Source organism: Vitis vinifera, chromosome 7 (genome assembly GCF_030704535.1).
Source record: "Vitis vinifera cultivar Pinot Noir 40024 chromosome 7, ASM3070453v1".
In the NCBI taxonomy this organism is placed as follows: domain Eukaryota; kingdom Viridiplantae; phylum Streptophyta; class Magnoliopsida; order Vitales; family Vitaceae; genus Vitis; species Vitis vinifera.
In genome coordinates, this window is record NC_081811.1 from 5,196,723 (window position 1) to 5,213,718 (window position 16,996).

Sequence of the window (16,996 nt, forward strand, 5' to 3'; positions counted from 1 at the left end):
ATAAACACATTGTGAGGCACCTCAACGCGGTAACCAATCATGGTCCGACATTAGGCTCGGCTTTGGATTAAACAAAGAGGGTGCCCATGATCTTATGATACTAAATTATGTATGGTTAACTAGTCAAATGTGCCGACAGTTGAAGCAAAGGCCACGTCTGGGGGTGGTAGGGGCCATGCCCATGGAGTTGGTTGTGACAATGCTATAGACAGTGGAAAATGTTTTTCTGTGGACTCTATTAGTTTATGTATGATTTTCAGGACTTCGTGGTTTTTCCTCCTACCATGTCTTTGGAAGGAGTGTAGGGTAGAGTTGATATGAACATTTTTGTCGCTCCCAATTTGGAGCTTTGCTAGCGTGTCCCAAGCGTGACCAACTTGTCAAAACAATGAATCGATTGCGTTACTTTCGTGTTCAACAAATGAAATTAATTGGATAAAGGTATGAAAAGTGATGAAAATAATTAATTTTTTTGTTTTTTTGGAACACATATTTTGATTTTGGTAGGTCAAGTTTGGCATGGCTATAGTTGTGGCTATATTATATATACATGGCACCATCTAGGAAGCAGATGTGTCATGACTAAAAGTTTTTACCTTATTTGATAGTAACGGGGTACAAATGACAGTGGCATATACCTTATTTGAAGGGTTTTATCTAATTATGATTAAGCATGTTTTAACCATAATTACCCGACATGTGGACAACGTGAGATTATAACACTTGGGATAGGCCCGACAGCCTTTGAATTGAAGCTAGGCGTTTGGAGGGTTCGGACAAAGTAGTGGGCTCATTCTGAATTAGCTTTTTCTAATTCTACGACATTGAGTTTGTCCCTTGAAAGGGAATGGGACGAATAATTGATGTACAAAATTATGTGAGAGTGTTCAATTTCGATTTTGATGGGCTCGGGGTGCAGCCCAATTGAAGTGGCTTGGGGCTCTCCTGGACCCGGCCTATGAAGGATGGATCGGAGGGGTTTTTGGAATGGTACAGAGGTGAGGGCGAGAGTAGAGACAGAGTGGAGGAAGAATTGGTTGGAGGGGTTTGGGAGAGAGTGGATTTGGGGTGGTTTTCTTGACATTGATAAAATGGGGTTTCCGTATTTCTCTCTGGTTGTCGGGGCCTGTGTCTGCGTCAATGGATATCCGAGTTTCACTGAGGAGACCGAGTCGTCTTCTTTTCCACACTTTTTTTCTCCTTCACTTGGAGGGCTGGTTCGAAAACCCACCAAGCAACACTACCGCCGCTGCCTTTCTCTATGGTTCGCCATTGATGAATTTGTAAGATAACTCAACCCCTTCTTTGTTTTTACTCTTTTTTCAATAATTTCATCTGGGTTTCAGTGGTAGCTTATTATTTCATAGAGCTGTTGGGTTTTGATGAATTGTTAACAATGGAGCTCTCCATGATTGCTGGAGTTATGACAAAAGGCATATATCATGACATTCTTCCTCCATCTTCAGCTCTTAATGATATTTTGCTTGTATATGACACATTGCACTCTCATTTTAAAATGGAAACTTCATGGCGGTACATCGAGATGATTTGAAGCAGTTTGACGTCTCAGAGTCAACCTATTTCATTTCATTTCTTCTTGATTCCATATCCTAGGAGTTTGGGATTTAAAATGATTAAAGAAAATTTCCTCTGTGCTAGAAACGGTAATAAATTTATATGCTGTTTACTAAATTGGGATATGTTTGTAACCATTGAAAGGGGAGGCTGACAGGCTAGGAAGAAGGTGGCAGTAGCAAAATATAGGTAGAAAAAGGAGAGAAACCGACTGTAATTGGATTGGCCTTGGGCCTATTTGAACCTAATTCATTTTCCTTCTTTTCTTGGTTAAATCTGATATGACTCGGAAAATAAAAAATTGAAAAAGATGTTTCATCTGAGTTAGTAATGCTAGTGATAAACGGTGTAAAAGGGCTGTTATAAAGTCAGACCCATTTTAGTTATGAACAGCATTCTTCTAGGTAGATGGTTTTGAAGGTTTAAGGTGGAGGTTGAACAGCTATGGAGTGGGGTGATTGTTTTGAAATTGGAAATGTGGTGGGAAATCAAATGGGGACTATCATTAGTAATTCTGTATCCTTTTGGGCCTCAGGAGCAATTTTTCATTATGAAAATAAAATTCTTTATTAGTAAACATAATACTTAGGTGATGTTTGGATACATTTCTTGTTTTTTTTGTTTTTAAAAATAATTTTTATTTCTGCATAAGAGTTCTCATATTTTGTATATGCATTCCTATTTTTATAAGTAGTCATAATATATATGTGAGATACATTAAAAATTTCCAGGACTGAGATATACTCTTTTTTGCCGATCAAAAAAAATAAAAAAAAGGACTATTTATACAAAATGTATGGTTTTGAGCACAAGGCTTTTGGTTGAAACTCTGCATTTATCAGGAAATTTGATAAATGAAGGTCCCATTGATGAACCTTTTTCAAAGAAGAAGGGACTGCTTCAGAACATATTTGAATCATTATTCCAATAGAATCCAGGATTCTGGAAATTATGAAGAATTGACATCTGAGATAATGATGATGCTTCAGATATGTTGTGGGAGAACAAGACAATTCAAGAAGGTTGGTACTTGGTACTGCCAAGGAATGTTTATACACACCAGGAATGAGCAGAAAGCCAAGAGCATGTATTGAAGATACTTGGTCAGTGTTGTTTCATGTATATATGTGTATGTGTACTTAAATCTTGAATTTTTCTTTTTGATAGGTAAATTTTTGTCCCCATTAGGACTTGTACCTGAAACCTCCCACAAACCCTGCCTACCCCTTTACCACTTGAGCCAGGCCTCAAGGCCTTCTTTAATCTTGAATTGCATACTGATTGAAATGATTGATGATGGTTTGGGTTTTACAGGTCATTCAAGAATTATACAGACACCTTATGAATCCCTTCATGGGTCAATAATACCCATATTTTGGTGCATCACTTGAGCAGGGAATTCACATCTTCCTTTTTTGTCTCCTTGTGCTCCAGGTAGTTTCTGCATTTGGCTTTCTGCAAAATCATTTTGTACATTTGTCCCGTGTATGATGAAACAGATACAAGTATCAGTGTCTTTCACAGATATGAGGTATTTGAAATGTTTTCCTCAGAAAAAATTAGGTCAAATAGCCATAGACAGGTGCAGAGGCCTAAAAAAGAGTCTCCTTGTTAGTAGTTGTGGCTTTAATTGACACAAATTTTAGTTGTGTAAATTAACTTTTGTAGGCGTTTTTTTATATTAGTTATGTTTGTCTATCAAAAAGAACCAAAAAAGAAAAAAAAAATTGTTAGTTATTCTTCATATTGGTAGTGTCTGGTAAGTCGTATATGTTCGAAATAGTTCTTTCAATATGTGTTTCCTTTGTGAATGACCAAAATTAAAGTTGTATTGATATCTTGAGTTAAAATTCAATAGAGTAGTCTTTCCTCTTCAATTAAAATGCTAGTTGAGCCTTTATGATCTTTCTCCTTCTCTTTTTCATCTTTCCTTGTTACCGATCAGTAAAATCATCAAGTGATATCATTTTTAGGCTGTGGCACATAAAAAAGGTCGTTTCCTATGAAATAAAGTCTTGTCCTGATCTGTTTTGAATTAATCTTTCATCCCACTAATTATTATTCTATGGCTTCATGCATACAGCTCAAGAGACACTGACAGGATTTTTCAAGGCTGAATAATGAGTTTCAATTCTAATATTTGGGAGGAAAGGCTTTGTCAGTGGAAGCTGGCAAGGGAGAGACTGCTACGAAGAACTGGAAGCCAAGAAGAGATACCTGATCCATCTGACCTTGGTTCGGTAGATGAGATGGAACTTCGACAGCCAGAAATGTATGCAAATTATTGCCACTCAGAATATGTGTTCAGTATAAGGTTTAGGATGTTGTTGAATATTACATGGCAATGGTAATTCTATATTTTCTTCCATAGCCTTCAGATGAGTCTGATCAGCATAGTAAAATCTACTTTGTTGCATATATCCTATCACATCTTGTGTTTAGCCCTTTTCCTTTCTGTCCTTGTTATTTACCTATTTATATTCATTCCCACCAATGAAGTTATGTCTTGTGTTGGGGCCTTTTTAGGATATCATCAATAATGCGATACTGAACCTTATCACTATCACAATTATTATAATGAATATTTGGGTTTTGATGGAAAAAAACAACAACAATATTTTTGGTGCCAATTTGAATACAGTAGTTTGAAACCATCAGGTTGGGGGAAGGAGGATTATGAAGAAAAAGATGAAGTGCACAATAGAATGTTGAAATTTTGATACTTTGCATTCTGATAATGATGGCAGTTATCATGTTTCCTATCTGTGATATACATTTCATACAAATATACGTATGTAGGTACATACATAAAATCATATATGTATGAATACATACGTAGGTACACATGCAGATATAAGCTGTTTCTCAAGGGCAAGAAGCTTATTCTATTTTTGTGAAGTGTGGGAGTTTTGTTGCTGAAATCTCTCTGTATGCACACTATTTCAAGTTATGGCTTTCATTATCTAATAATAATTCATAATTTATTACTTTTTTTTTCTTTTTTCTTTCTGGTAGGGATAACGAAAGTCGGCAATTTCTTTCAAGAAAAGTTCCCATACCTCCCTCAATGATCTACCCCTATAGGGTCTCAGTGATCTTCCGGCTTGTTATTTTAGCTTTTTTCCTCCGATATCGATTGACCCATCCTGTACATAATGCATATGGGCTTTGGTTAGCTTCAGTGTTCTGTGAAGTTTGGTTTTCCGTATCTTGGATTCTAGATCAGCTTCCCAAGTGGCAACCAGTAAACAGGCAAACATTCCCTGAACGCCTTTGCATGAGGTGAAGAAGTTATTATATCATAATAATTCTCTTTGTTTTTGCAAGAATATCGGGATGAGGGTGAAGTCAGCTAGCATCCATTCTCTCCTCTGCCTTCTGTGTAGAGCAAATACTGAATGGTCAGATAACCCTAATCATGGATGCCAATTAATCCCCATGGTAAAAAAACAGCAAATTGGATCATTATATGGAGACACTGCTTGAATTTTCTATACTAAAATTTCAAAAGAATGACATTAAGAAGTTAAGAAGTTCAATTCATTTCTGATTGGATTAGTTTTGTCCCAGGAGCACATATAGCCATGTTGATGCGATCTCTGGCCTTTCATTTGTACCTTGGATTCCCCTTGTTTTTTTTTTTGTCATTTCTGTTGTTTCATTTTAGTTGATTTTTAGCATTTTTATTTCATTAAAACATGCAGAAGATGATAACTATTTCAGGTACAACCAACCTGGAAAACCAAGTGGACTAGCTTCTGTTGATGTCTTTGTCAGTACTGCTGACCCTCTGAAAGAATCACCTATTGTCATATCAAACACTATCCTTTCTATACTTTCTGTAGACTATCCAGCTGAAAAAGTTTCATGCTATGTTTCTGATGAGGGGGCAGCTCGATTAACTCTGGAAACTCTATCGCTAACCTGTGATTTTGCAAGAAAATGGGTGCCCTTTTGCAAGAAATTCCAAATTGAGCCTCCATCTCCTGAGAGTTATTTCTCACAAAAGGTTGACCATTTGAAATACAACCCATATCCGACATTTTCTAAGGAGAGAAGGTTAATGAAGGTGAGGTTCTTCTTTCTTGTGATATGATCTATTTAAAATATAGAAGCATCTTATTATGTTAGTTGGCAGATATGGTTTATCTGCAACTTTCTTGAATATTAAATAGAAATTATTTACTGGTTGTATATGGGAACTGATATTGCTTGGTGTGGAGAGTGGACTTCTGATAGAAGATCCCCATGCGTCTTTCAAAAAAAGAAAAAAGAAAAAACAGAACAGAAAAAAGAAGATTTGCCTGCTGCCCATTTTTGTTCCTTAAAATTGTCGTAATATCACAGTACTCTTTTTTTTTCCCTCTTAACAGTGATTATCCAAGTTTTCAGCATGGAATGACCAGCTGAATGGAGTAGAATATAGCTAGAATAAGTTGGAAAAAATTACTTATGGTTTTGTAGTGCTTTCAGTACCAAAATGACACTTTGAGAAAGATACTTTCTGATTTTCATTGAATATGTGATGAGCGATTAGCACTCTTTGAACCATAACTTTGAGAAAGGACTCTGAGGTTTTACTTCCTTTTGTGCATTCCACCAATTTCTGAAGTATTTTGAGGTTTTTAGGTTATCTAGGTTTACTGGAAGCGAAATAACTAATGTTCTGCAATTATTTGAGTAAGAGGACTTCTGCTTTTGAAGATTTGCAATTTATGAAAACTATATGCTTCCAACTCTTGCTTCATCTTCTTCTACTCAAACGAGGGATTAGCTGCAGAGAGTTAAATCCTATGTGATTGATAGGTTTATGTTTGGAAGTCATGTAAATCTTTATTCAACTGAGCAAGCATTAGAAGACAGCAAGAGATTGGGGTGATCTAAGACATTGATACAGGTTGGAAAGATTGCCTGTTTGTTTTATTTGTTACTCTGCTTGGAACACCTGTATTTTGATACACATACCACACAAACATCTTTTTATTTACCAGTACCCTATTCTGCACTTTTTTTTGGTAGTTTGGGATATCAGCTATGTTATGCTGCTGGAGAGCTAACTAAAACATATGAACTGGGTTATGAATGCAAGTTTAGTCACTCCACCTTTGACCTTTGCTTGTGAATGACTAGTAAAATCAAATGTTGCTAATTATCACTAGGCTGACCTCATTTATGTTAAGCATGTGCAAGATCATCTCACAAGGCTTGAAGACATCTCTAACTACCAGTGAGCAGTATTGTTGCACCAAGATGATCACTACTTTCTCAATTTCCTTGATGTGAGAATTAATTGATTTTTCTAAAATGGTATATTCCCCTTTCGGATAGTTCACACCAATAATGATTTTAGGCTATCTAACCTTGTGGAGGCTTTATTAATAACTTCAAAATTTCAGGTATTCATGGCCCCATCCAATTTCAAGATATTAGTAAACTTCTGCTTTCCATTTAATTCTGGGCCATCTCCTTGCCAAAAAATAATAAAAATACAACATGTTTTTACAGTATTTGCAGTGCTTAGGGATTTTGATGGAACAATCATGATTTTTATTTATCAGTGATTTCAAGTTTTTGCATGGAAGGGGGAATTTACCTTAGTCTGATTTTTGTACTGTTTCACTATATTGGGAACGATTATGAAGGTTCATTTGAATGGTACGTTGGAACTCACAATTCCTTACTAACTAGGAATTTGAGATTAGGAATTTATTTATTGCTTAATGAATAGACCAGAAATTCTTTAATTTTTTTTTTCTTCTGAAGCCTGCTATTTCTATTTACAGAGGCGATATGAAGATTTTAAAGCCCAAATTAATGGTCTGATAACCAAGTTCCAAGATGTACCTTCTGAGGGTTGGACAATGAAGGATGGCACTCCATGGCCTGGAAATGACATAAAAAATCATCTGGGCATGATGCAGGTTTTTTGTTCAATGCTCTTAATAACAACATGCACTTGCCTCTTTTAGCGTCTGAACAAGTTCACTGTTTCAGATAATAATGGGTCGCGGTGGGCCTCATGGCAGTGATACTAGAGCTTTGCCACAAGTAGTTTATGTGTCTCGGGAAAAACGCCCTGGTTTCCATCACAACAATAAGGCGGGTGCCATGAATGCCCTGGTACAATGTGAAGTTCTGGACATTAATGTGAAATAGGTGCACAGCAAAAAGAAGGGTCTCACTGTTTGATTTTTAGGTCCGAGTGTCAGCTCTTCTTACAAATGGGACCTACATTTTGAATCTGGATTCTGATCACTATATAAACAACAGCAGAACTTTCCTTGAAGCAATGTGCTTTTTGATGGATCCCAGTAACCAGAAGATATGCTTTGTTCAATTTCCTCAGAGATTCGAGGGTGTTGATGCAAATGATCGGTATGGGAGCCACAACACAATCTTCTATGATGTAAGTAATTTGACTGGTCCACTCACTCATTACTTGTTGAAGATAATCTTTGCATGTCAAATGCCACATATAACTAGGCAAAGATTATGTTCTGTTGGCATGAACCAATCCGCCAAGTGCATGCTTTTGACCATATATATATGCACTGTTTATATGTTATGATATGCTAGGTAGCTGTTGCCAAATGTTTAATAAAGAAGCACACCTAGTGACCTTCAGAATTACTCTGAATGAGCAACATGTATTTTTCTCCATTGTGGGTGTACACCCCAGGAGCACCCTTGCATAGAAATTTAACGCAATAAATGTACATTATTGCCAGAGAAATCAATAAGTGACGCACATTCTCCCAACTTGATGAATCTCTTGCTTATTAGTTTGTTTCCAGTGCTTTGTGACCCTTGCATTATAGCAGCGCAGGTGTAAGGATAAAATTGCATGAAAAAGGGATACCATTTGGTCGCTATAACACTTTTAGGTTCAATTTTTGAGATTGAGGACAATTCACTCACTGATTTTGATTTTCCATACATTAACATGCATAAGGTCTTCTATCAGACTACTATTATAATCAAATGTTTACTATAGTTTGCATGAATTTTGATTGTATAGATGCCTCTATGTATAATCTTCACTTAAGAGTTGAGGTTGTTGCTGAGGATTCCCTCGTTTTGTCACCTGTGAGTTCAGAGCTATACTGTAAAAGGAAAAACACAATTACCTGTACTAATTGTTGACCATGCTTGCTGCTACCCATGCTTGTGTGAGGATGGGTTCTGTTTCTCATCCTTTCTTTTATCTTTCTCCTTGTAGATCAACTTGAAGGGTTTCGATGGAATACAAGGGCCTTTTTATCTTGGCACAGGTTGCTTCTTGTACCGGAAAGCTTTATGTGGTTATGACCCATCTTTTGAGCAAAAGATTCTCAACACAAGATGGTTGGATCTTAGAATGAAGAGGCCAAGTGACAACCATGGCCATTATTTTTCTGATGCTTCTGATGAAAGCAGCTCGAGTTTACTCGTTCAGGAACTGAACAGTCTTGAAAGGGAATTTCCATCTAGTTTCCAAAGCATGGAGATGTGTTTTGGCCAGGCTCCACTTCTTATTGCATCAAATTTTGTTGATGATGACATATTTTCTTCGTATGCCACAATTGAAGAAATTCTAAGAGCAGCAATTCATGTAATCAGTTGTGATTATGAAGACAAGACTGCTTGGGGGATAGAGGTAATGGAATAGCCATTAGGAAGCTTTTTTTCACAGGGACTAGCATTTCTCCATAAAGGACTGACTTGCTTGGGAAAAATTTGACAATGATTCTTTAGCACTGAAAGGTATGTCGTACATGGAAACAAGTGGGAAACGAGATTGGAAGTGCCCTAGGAAGGCCGGGCAAATAAGAAGGAAATAATTGGAAATGGCCAATGTTTGAAATGTCAGAACATAGGTTTGTGTTAGCCTTGGTTAATTATTTGCAGCTGGTATCCATATGTTACCAGAACACTATGCAATTGTTCACCATGCTACTTCTCATATGTTCTCCCACTGTTTGCCACATTTTCCCCCCTTTTTACAACTACCCACATTTCTCTGCTTAAGACAGAGTAAAAAAGTACCACTTCAGATATCTCAGTTATTCTTCCCATAAACTGTTATGGTGTGGAAATCATTATTTACACTAATCTCTGTAGGTTGGCTGGATATATGGCTCTCAGACTGGGGATGTTCTGACTGGTCTGAAGATGCATGCTAGAGGATGGAGATCTGTATATTGTATGCCAGTTCGTGCCGCCTTTAGAGGATCAGCACCTATTAATCTTTCAGATCGTCTAACCCAGGTGCTTTTTTGGGCCACTAGCTCTATTGAAATTCTTTTCAGTCGGCATTGTCCAATCTGGTATGGATATGGTGGTGGGCTTAAGCTGTTGGAGAGAGTTGCTTATATAAATGCCGTCATATATCCCATTTTTTCCGTTCCCCTGCTGATTTACTGTGCTTTACCTGCCATTTGCCATCTCAGTGGGAAGTCTATCATTAGTCCGGTAGGTACCACCGGTTCAGTATGCTAACTTTGGGAACAAACTTGTCTATTTACATACTATGAGAATCAAGAATTCCTATTTTTTGTTACTTCTCCTATTTTGAAGTGGCGAAATGATCCTCTCTATTATCTTGGAAAAAATATTGCTTTTGGAATGGGAATATCAGTTTGTCTTTCCCTGAGTTGTGAACTATGTGCCCTCCTCCACAAGCAAAAGTTTAGTAAGATTGTCATGGTAAATGACATGTTTGGATGGTTTTTGGAAATTTAAAGGTTTCATTGGTTGTGTTTAATCCAGGTTTAGTAGGGATAGATCCATTTCCTATAAGGAGGTCATTCTTTTTTATTATTTTATTTTATTTGTTCACAATCACTTTTATGACTTTTCTGTTGATGGCTTCCAACAGTCTTTTAAGGTATATTAGAACTTCCTCGTTAGATAGGATATTCCTTTAGGCCTTGATTTTAGGCATATACCTCTGCTAGCACTTGAACTGAACTGCTGTACTTGTGAATTTTAGTTAAAATAAAATCTAGAAGGGTTTCATCTTGCTAAAATAGGGAAAGCAACTAGTATTTGAGAAGCCTCAAGGGAGGTTGGTTTATAATATTTACTGCATTCTTTTTAATTTCCAAATTTTCGACATTGAAACTCGAGCAACACCTTAATTTCTCGAGTATCTCTTTGCGGAACTTGCATAGGCCAAACCATGCCTCACCATGCTCTCCTCTTATTATTAATTTGCAGATTACTTATGAGGCAAACATCTGGTTCATGCTTGTTGTATTGTCTATTTTCGCACATGGGTTTCTTGAGCTTAGGTGGAGTGGTGTAAGTCTTCAAGAGCGGTGGAGAAATCAGCAGTTTTGGGTGATTGCTGGTGTATCTTCCCATTTCTTTGCTATTTTCCAGGGTTTGTTTAAGGTCATGCTGGGTTTAAATACAAGGTCAAGCACATTGATGAAGACACATGATGAGGACAGTGCCATCGAGTTTTATAAATTCAAATGGACATCACTTCTGATCCTGCCAACAACATTGATTCTCATCAACTTGTGGGCTGTTGTTGCAATGATCTTTTCAATAGTTGTCCATGGCTATGGGTCTTTTGGCCCACTGTTTGCAAAGCTGTTTTTCTCATTCTGTGTGATTGTTCACCTATACCCATTCTTGAAGGGATTATTAGTTCGGAAGCACAATATTCCAACAGTAGTCATACTATGGTCTCTAATTTTAGCAACCCTATTCTGTCTGCTGTGGGTTCGACTTGATCCTTTTACCACTAGGTTCCAGGGACCAGATGCTGAGGCCTGTGGCTATGAATGCTGATTCAAATGCTTAACTTAGTGTCAGGTTTCACAGCTCATGGAACACTAAAGCTTCTAACCTGCACTTAGAGGAAGACAGACACATTTTTTTACCCCACAAAGATGGCACGAAGGCTGCCTTGCAATTTGGGATATTTTTCATTTGTTCTTGTTGTCTTCTCTCTGCCACTTGTTGAGCACATCAAGGCTTTCTGCTCCCCAGACAGGAGCTTCATTTTCAGGTATTTCCTGATGTCTCCTTGGTTATTTTCCTAGTTTCCTACTGATGACTCAAATCTGTACCTGCATTAATTTCAGTGCCTGGCATGTTACTAACACTGTTTACCCCCAAAAAGGCAAGGGAGAAAGATGTATTTTGTATCAGATAGTCTAGAAATTGTTTGCCACTTTGTGGAGAGCTCCTTGTATCTCTGGCTATCATACCACTATGCTGTATCTTTAACTTAGTAATTTACCTAATAAAATTACATGGCTCTAGAGGTGTTATTCATTTGTCAAGTTTGATTTCATTTTCTGACAAATTGAGGGCTAACTTTATTTGAACTCTCCCTTTTGGTGTATAGACTCTCATTTGAAGGATGCCTCAGTTAGTGGTCTCAATTCTCTTGCCTTGTACATCTTGCAAAATGTGCCTGTCCCAAAAACAAGTCTCCAACATCCTTTTTTTATTTCACTGTAGATTATAGCAACACAGGTGGAATATATTAAGGCCATAATTATGATCACTGCCCCCAACAAACCATCATCAATTTTTTCATGTCATCAACATTTACTTCCTAGAAAGCACAGATACTGTTTAGTTAGTGTTTTCGGAAATATTTTTCTGGCTTTAGAGGGCTAAAGCGGCTTCTTTGCTATGATGTGACACAGATGCTCTATGTTTAATGTCAAGTTTGATTTTCATCTCACAACTAACCCCCATCTGGATAATGATGTCCTGATATTGATGCTTTAAGCTCCATGGCACGATGTATTAAAACTTCCTAGGTTTTTTTTTTCTAAGTTGAAGAAGGAAAATCATAAGGGAACCCGTGATACCCTTCTGATTTTGAGGCATAAAACTTTGGGTCATCCAGTGTTGTCACATGCGTAGGGTTATGAAAGATTTGTTTAAATGAAGATTGATCCATAGGGCTGATAATAGGCGAAAGCCAAGCACTCTGTGTACGAAATGTCTTTTAGGGTTCAGCAGTCCAAGGATGATTTATTATCTCTTTTGAGAATCCAGAAACTATACAGAAGGGCCAATAATGTGGGGTGATAATGTGGTTGAAATACCAGGAGAGCATGGGGTGTATGTATGTGTATGTGTGCAGATGAGAAGATGCCCCTGTGACTCACCCAACAAGAATTATATGCAGTGGGGTCCTGCTTACACAAGTTGGGTTTCGCTCATTTCTTAATCTTGGTATAGAAATTTTGATTAAATTTCATTTGTTTTCTCTCCTAATTCAAGGCCCCTTGTTTTATTTAGATACTCCAATTTGGCTCCTCAAAATCTCGATTTCACATGCACATGTTCCCATCTCCATCAACCACAGTGAAAATTTGTGGGTTGTGGGCTTTTTGTAAAAAACAAACAACCCAAGAGCAGAGCAATCACCCTTATGTTGGTTTTCAAGTTTTTGAGTCTGCAGTCCTTTCCTCACTTGTTATCTCATGTGAAACCCCATCTGTAAAAAGGTGTTGACAATGGAGTCATATTCTTTCATTCCAAGCATCTTGAACCATAAGTGGTAAAAGCCTGGTCCCATGCTAGGGGGAATATCACAACTGCTCTCCTTATTAACTACTGCCAAGTGGATGGCAGAGATGCATACAAGTGAAGGCTTACTCTCTTCACTTCCCTTCAGAATACAAATTAGAGTTGTTTTTTTTTCCTTCCCCTCAAAAGAAAAACACCCCTCTTTTTCTTTGCAGATTGGAAGTTTCTTGCTTTGTAAAGTGTTTCCTTTAAGATAATGTTAGTGCCTTAAAGGAGCTACAAGACACGGTATATATGGCCCTTATTAGATTGAGAGTCGCCATCTCCTTGTACGGACTCTGAGGTGAATAACTCGAGAGTTCATTTGTGGGGTTTTCGTTAAAAGTTGCCCCTCTTTGCTTTTTTGTGTGTGAGAGAGAGACATGTAGAGAGAAGGCATTATCTCCTTGAGATTCTTAGAATTCAAGTAAATTGAGAGAGATGGCCAATTGCTAAGATGGTTCAAATCAGAGGCATCCTATTTCCACATATTTATTCATTTCCTTAAATCCATCTACACACTTGAAGGGAGGAAAAGAGGCACAAGGCTGTTAAAAAAGTGAATTCCACCTCTTGTCTCTGTACGACAATGATAGACATCCATTTGAATCTGGTTCCTTCAATCTCAAACTTGAAAAAAAGGTCTCCATGGAAGTCCAAGTAACTTTCAACTGTATGCGAGCGTGTGCGACTGAGAGAACTTTCAACTGTATGCGAGCGTCTATGACTGAGACAATGAAGGAAACCACTAGACTAAGGAGATTAGCATCCCTTGGGAGAGGTTGCTATAGGAGTAAAACAGAAAAGGGAAAGCCATGGCTCCAAAACAGATTTTTTTTTTTTTTGATTGTTTATGGATAGAACTGCAAGATTATAAGGTAAATTCAATGGGGCAAAGAGCAGCCGATGCTGAGACAAGCCTTATTCTGCAATTCTACCCCACACTCGATAAGAAAAAGGCTAAAAAAAAAAGGGATTGTCTTGCTCACAAATATTCCAAAACCAGAGGTGAGAAATGTTTGTATCAGACCTATGTACAAGAGAAATTAAAAATCTGTGACACACACCTTCAATGAGAAACAGCATTTGATCCAGCCTCTCTCCCATATGAAAATTTTGCAATACATTCCTCCCCCTCCCCCCAAAAGTGACCAGAGGCTTCACATCCATATGTCAAGATATAAGCTAAATATGTCCAAAGGTTGCGGGGAGTCTCTGGATATCCGGAGCTTGCAGATGTTCTTGCTGCTGCTGGCTGTGAGCCCACATAGCACTAGACGTCTCGGTTATGAAGTGCGTTTCTGATTTTATCTCATTGTATAAAGGTTGTGGGGTTTGATTTTGTAAAGCTGCTGCCATTAAAAATGGATTTTGGAGATATTCAGGCCACTTGATATCCTCCGGTTCGCTTTCTATGATATGGATTTGGGCTCCTTTGTCTGACGTGCTACAATCTGCCAATCCCCATGGGAAGATGCTGTTCTCAAAGAAGGAGCTGTTACTCTGCAACTCGGCGCTGCTACTGCTGCCAGAGCTGCTATTGCTACTGTTGGTGGAGGCACCTGCATCCCAGAAACGGGATCCACTCAGAGTGAAAGAGGGAATTGAAGGATTATCAGAGTGAAAAGGAATGGAGGGCTTGTAGGGCATAGGTGAAGGGAGAAGTGAGCTGGTGACAGATGAAAGAACGGAGGATACAGCATTGGAACTGAACTCAGAATTCATGTCTAATGTTTTGCTGGATTGAGAGAACCAGAGAGGTTGGGTTGGGTTAATTGAGAGTCTAGCATTGGATGGGTAATTCAATTGCTGAGGGGCCAAATACCCCACCACATCTGATGGTTGGCAGCCTGTGGAGTTTTCCTGGTGAGAGATCATGAATCTATCTAGGAAGAAGTCCTTGTTGGGTGTGGGCGACATCAAATTGCTGTTGCTGTTATTGTTGTTGTTGCTGTTTATTGTCTTGGAGCTGGAAGAACCTTCCACTTCCATTCCATAGCCTCGTGTTGCGATTGAAGACGATCTTTGCTCGAGCAAGGCCGCTTCTGGCTTTGAATTGTCTACCTTGAGGAGGTTCAATTCACTGGATACTCCTGAAGCTTTGTCCTGGCTGTCGGTGGGAGGGTTGCTGTCTTCTCTATTTTCAACCTCAGAGAGGGGTTTGTGGGTGTTGGGGTCAATGCCTCTCTGCCTGAGCTTCTTCTTCAAGCAAGAGTTCCACAAATTCTTTATTTCATTGTCAGTGCGTCCAGGCAGCTGTGCTGCGATTTGGGACCACCTGAGGAAGCCCCAAAAACCCAGTAATGTCAGCATACATGAAAAACAAGAAAGAAGAAAGGATAAGGTGAAGTTTAGATATTAAGAGAGGAGTGATGACCTGTTCCCAAGAACTGAATGAAGCTCAATTATAAGATTCTCTTCCTGTAGGGAGAATGTGCCTCTCTTCAAATCAGGCCTCAAGTAGTTAATCCACCTCAATCTGCAGCTCTTCCCACACCTTTGCAGACCTGCAAAAAATAAACCATGAAGAATCCTCTTAGGCTGTTGTACATTAACGTAATTTTGAAGGGTCAAACACACACACAAACAGAGAAGGAGGTGAGATTGAGGATAGTTTGTTTATAAAGAATACCTGCTTGCTTTGGGACAGAGCTCCAGCAGCCATGGCCATACTTGGTAATATGCCTCAGAAGTTTCTCATCTTCTTCAGGAGACCATAGGCCTTTCCTTAGCTTCTGCTTGTAACAACAAGAGTGCCTCCCCATTTGGAGTAAGACCCACCACCCCTGCAATGAGGAAGAGAGTTTCCTAAAACAGCAAGTTGTTGAAACCTAGGCTAACTGTCAGCAAAGTCCAGAAGGGGGTTCTGAACGGATTTGTAGGGGGTGCTGTGGTGGAAAAGATGTAGGCAGAGAGAGAGAGAGAGAGAGAGAGAATGAAGGGGGGGAGAGAGAGTTGATAGGGAGGCTGCGAAAATGAAGTAGCAGCCGAATTAATATAAGAGGGAGCCCTCAAAAAGAGAGAAGTCATAGTCAATATGGTGTTTGTAATTTGAGTGCATATATTTTTTTTTTTCCAAGTTAGTTTTTCCTTCATTTTTTTTCTCTGTAAATATTTCACAAACTTCTTCGCTAGGAGCGGAAATGGATTAATTATAAGAGTTTCAAATGTCTCGTCAAGGTCTGAGAATTAATGTCTTTTGCAGGGGTGGTGGGGCATTTCACTGATATTTTATTGGAGAAAAAAACAGAAGCTGAAAACAACCCATGCTTGTAAACCAAGTGAAAACGGTACCAGTTAAAGGCATGTAAGAAAGATGAAAACAAGTTCACACACCCACACTGCCAAATGAAAGAGTCTTTCACAGCAGGCTATTATGGATTTGTTTTGGGTTTGAAGCAACCTAATTCAACTAATCCTATTCTAATTATAATTAACTCCCTAACTCCACAACCAGTCCCAATAGAACAGAACAGAAAAGTAAAGAAAAGAAAAGATAAAAATGGAAAATGTCACAGTAAACCAGATACACCCATGCTTAGTTCACTTTCCATACACAGTATATTCCACTTGATCAATCTGAAAATGACAGCAGCCTCTTTATACATATCCCCCCTAGGCACAACATACATATGAATATATAAATATATATAACATACAAAAAAAAAAAAAAAAAAAAAAACTAAATATTCCTCCCCTCTGTTGAAGACCTTTTGTGTCTCTGGAAAAGAGGACCCTCTCCCTTCTTTACTCTTTGGAGCTTTTTGGGTAATTCTTCCAAATCATGATCACTTTGAAAAGTTTCATCATTACGTGGAAAGAACAAAATATTTTGGTCATCTTCCAAAATATAGGAGTATCTTCCTATTTCTGATGAAAATCACTAGGTGTTGCAAAT

General features: G+C 38.3%; 2 protein-coding genes across 9 annotated transcripts; one reads left to right on the forward strand and one right to left on the reverse strand.

The window, feature by feature from the left end:
* Positions 1 to 906: 906 nt before the first annotated feature.
* Positions 907 to 11,844, forward strand: LOC100252166 (probable cellulose synthase A catalytic subunit 8 [UDP-forming]). Of its 8 annotated transcripts, none has more exons than XM_010654023.3 (12): positions 907 to 1,283; positions 2,565 to 2,678; positions 2,890 to 3,009; positions 3,659 to 4,503; positions 4,591 to 4,857; positions 5,299 to 5,644; positions 7,359 to 7,496; positions 7,570 to 7,695; positions 7,772 to 7,981; positions 8,795 to 9,211; positions 9,676 to 10,026; positions 10,774 to 11,844. In XM_010654023.3, exons 5-12 carry the CDS (start codon positions 4,643 to 4,645, stop codon positions 11,353 to 11,355), a joined length of 2,385 nt encoding a protein of 794 aa, XP_010652325.1. In that variant the 5' UTR covers positions 907 to 1,283; positions 2,565 to 2,678; positions 2,890 to 3,009; positions 3,659 to 4,503; positions 4,591 to 4,642; the 3' UTR covers positions 11,356 to 11,844. The 8 variants fall into 8 exon arrangements, with proteins under 8 accessions (XP_010652325.1, XP_019076659.1, XP_059593932.1 ...); XM_019221114.2 differs by having other exon boundaries at positions 963 to 1,283; positions 3,659 to 3,847; positions 9,676 to 9,822; XM_019221113.2 differs by having other exon boundaries at positions 966 to 1,283; positions 2,418 to 2,678; positions 3,659 to 3,847.
* Positions 11,845 to 13,918: 2,074 nt separating this feature from the next.
* Positions 13,919 to 16,153, reverse strand: LOC100247039 (transcription factor MYB61). The gene is made up of 3 exons (XM_002280991.4): positions 15,731 to 16,153; positions 15,476 to 15,605; positions 13,919 to 15,376 (listed from the first exon to the last, which is right to left on the reverse strand). Exons 1-3 carry the CDS (start codon positions 15,861 to 15,863, stop codon positions 14,284 to 14,286), a joined length of 1,356 nt encoding a protein of 451 aa, XP_002281027.1. The 5' UTR covers positions 15,864 to 16,153; the 3' UTR covers positions 13,919 to 14,283.
* Between the last annotated feature and the right edge of the window lie 843 nt (positions 16,154 to 16,996).